A 3970-nucleotide genomic window follows, 5' to 3' on the forward strand; every position below is an offset into this window, starting at 1 on the left:
GAGGCTGAGGTGGGAGGATCGCTTGAGCCTAGGAGGTTGAGGCTGCTGTGAGCCATGTTCACACCAACACACTCCAACCTGAGCTACAGAGCAAGAGCCTGTCTCAAAAATAAAAAAAAATTAAAAGGCATTTATCTCATAGAGACAGGTTCTCACTGTGTTGTTCAGCCTGATCTCGAACTCCTGGCCTCAAGCAGTCACCTCAGTCTCCCAAAGTGTTGGGATTCCAGGCATGAGCCACCAAGCCTGGCCACTTACAGAACATCACAATTCAGACTAGCCACATTTTGAGTGCTCGGTAGCCACGTGTGGTTCATGGTGACCACCCTGGACAGGGCAGGACTGGATGATAAATTGAAACTTTAAAAATGCAAGTGGCATACACAGTGGGAACTTGAATGAAGGCTTCCCAACTCTCTTGGAAAAGGGGGTAGGCTAAGGAGTTGAAGGGGATGGGGAAGAATCTCTGGATCTGCTCTTTAATTTCAGCACAACCTTGATGAAGATGAAATGGATGATCCTGGAGATTCAGGTAAGAGATTGGGCTTTTTGCTCTGGTTCCATCTGCCCATCTCCTGCCTACCCAGATATTTCTGACTGGGGCATTTTTGTTGTTTCCAGATGGGGTCAACCTCATTTCTATGGTTGGGGAGGCCCAAGACCAGGGTGAGGCTGAAGTCAAAGGCACTGTGTCCCGAAAAAAAGCAGTTGCCACCCTGAAGGTGACTGGGTACTGGGAAAAGGAAAGTCTCCTTCGGATTCTGGACATCGGGCTGTCACTGAAGTCCTTGCCTTTTAGATCTACAACAGGTCCCTGGAAGAAGAATTTAACCACTTTGAAGACTGGCTGTATGTATTTCCTCTGTACCGAGGGCAAGGGGGCCAGGATGCAGGTGGAGAAGAGGAAGGATCTGGACACCTTGTGGGCAAGTTCAAGGTGCATTTGGGGAAGGAAAGCAGAACCAGGGAGCCCAGGTGGGGATTCAGAAGGACAATTCTCTTATCAGAGCCCTTTCCGTCTCCCCCCAACTCAGGGCTCCTTCCTCATTTACCCTGAATCAGAGGCAGTGTCATTCTCTGAGCCCCAGATCTCCCGGGGCATCCCACAGAACCGGCCCATCAAGCTCCTGGTCAGAGTGTATGTTGTAAAGGTGAGTCTCCATAGCCCTGGCATGCCTCCAACTATAGCTAAGGTAATGTACACGAAACCTACAGAAGGAAGGCTTTGGGAGGAACCTCGGGATCACAGAGTTCAAGTTCTTCATTTTTTAGGTGAGAAATCTTAGCCACAAAGTTAGGAGATCCCCTAGGGTTATAAAGCATGCTCATGGCAGAACCAGAATTGGGAGTTGGTCTCCTGACCCCTGTTTGTAGTTCTAGTCCTGTAGAATGAGGAGTATAATTCTAGGATGAGAGCAGGGCTGAATCTCAGGCTTCAGAAGGCTTGTTACTAAATACCTTTGTCTAACTTTGTCCATTGATGCAGTTTTCATACTGAGTTCAGTAGGGCCTTGAAATATTCTTAAAGATATCTCAGGGCCGGTCACTGTGGCTCATGCGTGTAATCTCAGCACTTTGGGAGGCCAAGGCGGGCAGATCACGAGGTCAAGAGATCAAGACCATCCTGGCCAACCAACTTGGTGAAACCCCATCTCTACTAAAAATACAAAAATTAGCTGGGCATAGTGGCGCATGCTTGTAGTCCCAGCTACTTGGGAGGCTGAGGCAGGAGAATCACTTGAACCCGGGAGGCGGAGGTTGCAGTGAGCTGAGATCATGCCACTGCACTCCAGTCCGGGGGGCGACAGAGCGAGACTCATCTCCAAAAAAAAAAAAAAACAAACAAACAAGAGGGTGAGTGGCAGAGATGGAACGAAAGGGGGAAAGGGGTCAGGGTTGTGAGAATGAGGACAAAAATGGCACTTCTCAGAGTAGATCTTTTTGTATACCCCTGACTCTTAGAACTATAGCAATGTTTCACATGCCCCCACAATAGACAAAAAATTAAAACCAATCATAGTGCTGAGGCAACCTAACATGGAATATGAACACTAACTGTACTACAAATATGTATACAAATATACATATGGAATATGACCCTCACTGTACTACAAATGAACAATATAACCACACTGAAGGAAGTGAAGAACAAAACCAAGTAACTCTGGAAAACAGTAATTTGACAGGGTTCTATAAAACTAAACATGGACCTGGTGCAGTGGCTCACGCCTGTAATCCCAGCACTTTGGGAGGCCAAGACAGGAGGATCACTCCAGCCCAGGAGGTCAAGACCAGCCTAGGCAACAAAGTGAGACTCAGTCTCTACAAAAAATTTAAAAACTAGCTAGATGTGGCTGGATGTGGTGGCTCATGCCTGTAATGCCAGCACTTTGGGAGGCTGAGGCAGGTGGATTGCCTAAGTTGGGTGGATCACCTGAGGTCAGGAGTTTGAGACCAGCCTGGCCAACAGGGTGAACCCTGTCTCTACTAAAAATACAAAAATTTGCTGGGCATGATGGCATGTGCCTGTAGTCCCAGCTGTTTTGGAAGCTGAGGCAGGAGCATTGCTTAAAGCTGGGAGGAGAAGGTTGCAGTGAGCCAAGATATTGCCACTGCACTCCAGCCTGGGTAAGTGAGAGAGACATCATCTCAAAAAAAAAAGGAAAAAAGTGTGATGTGGTGGCATGTACCTTTGGACCCAGCTACATGGGAGACTGAGGCAGAAGGAACACTTGAGCCTAGGAGGTTGAGGCTGCAATGAGCCATGACTGTGCCACTGCACTCCAGCCTGGATGACAGGGAGAGAGCTTGTCTTACAAACAAAAACAAAACAAAATACAACTAAACTAAAGAGAGCTGAACATAAATGCTGTAATCTAGTTAGAAGTATGTGTTAGCAATTCTGAAACTACATTATGTGTATACTGGTATACATGAATAAGTAAACTATATTGTAGATAATGAGAACCAGGTTTCTTACTGTTGGAGAAAGAAGTTACAAATAAGGAAAGGGGATTAAGTGAATGCTGTGATATTAGATTAGAATCAGAAGTATCTGTATAAACTCATGCTTTAAAATATACACAGATGGAAAGATACAGAAATATAGACCTATGTATGTATATGTGGATTATGTTATTAATGTTCGCTATCTCTGTCTGCTGAGAAGGTCTAGAAGCAACAACATCATAGTAGCAGTGAGCACACCAGGTGCCCAGATTTTGGTTTCTAAACACCATGATTTAATAAAGGGATTGAGGACTCCTTGGAGAATTGTTTGATTCTAGGACTAGGGCTGGGAAAATATAAGTCAAATCTGGAGCATCTTGTGGGGCAGGAGTAAGGAAGTGCTCAAAAAAGGATGGGGGCTTAATGAAAGAATGAACACAGCCAACCTGAAGGAGCTCCTAATGGTTAAGACTTGAAAAACTGGGGAAACAAAGTAAGTAATGAGGCTGGGCGCAGTGGCTCTTACATGTAATCCCAGCACTTTGGGAGGCTGAGGCAGGCAGATCACCTGAGGTCAGGAGTTCAAGACCAGCCTGGTCAACATGGTGAAATCCCGTCTCTATTAAAAATACAAAAATTAGCTTGGTGTGGTAGCACATGCCTGTAATCCCAGCTACTCAGGAGGCTGAGGCAGGAGAATCATCTGAGCCTGGGAGGTGGAGGCTGCAGTGAGCTGAGATTGTGCCACTGCACTCTAGTGTGGGTGACAGCAAGACTCTGTCTCAAAAAAAAAAAAAAAAAGGTGGCCAGGCACAGTGGCTCATGCTCATGCCTATAATCCCAGCACTTTGGGAGGCTGAGGTGGGTGGCAGATGGCCTGAGGCCAGGAGTTCGAGACCAGCCTGGCCAACATGGTGAAACCCTGTCTCTACTAAAAATACAAAAATTAGCTGGACGTGGTGGTGGGCACCTGTAATCCTAACTACTTGGGAGGCTAAGGCAGGAGAATCACTTGAACCTG

At 46.5% G+C, this 3970-nt stretch overlaps 1 protein-coding gene across 1 annotated transcript in view; it reads left to right on the forward strand.

Annotated features, from left to right (window-relative positions):
• The window catches only part of LOC105533866 (fer-1-like protein 4), a gene marked incomplete at its 5' end in the record, with an annotated part of 63308 nt that overhangs the window by 35348 nt on the left and 23990 nt on the right, over nt 1-3970 (forward strand). The window contains 4 exon segments of the mRNA XM_011972447.1: nt 490-532; nt 622-722; nt 800-937; nt 1035-1151. Coding sequence (XP_011827837.1) covers nt 490-532; nt 622-722; nt 800-937; nt 1035-1151 — 399 coding nt within the window.

This window comes from Mandrillus leucophaeus, unplaced genomic scaffold (genome assembly GCF_000951045.1).
Source record: "Mandrillus leucophaeus isolate KB7577 unplaced genomic scaffold, Mleu.le_1.0 Scaffold129, whole genome shotgun sequence".
NCBI classification, from domain to species: Eukaryota; Metazoa; Chordata; class Mammalia; order Primates; family Cercopithecidae; genus Mandrillus; species Mandrillus leucophaeus.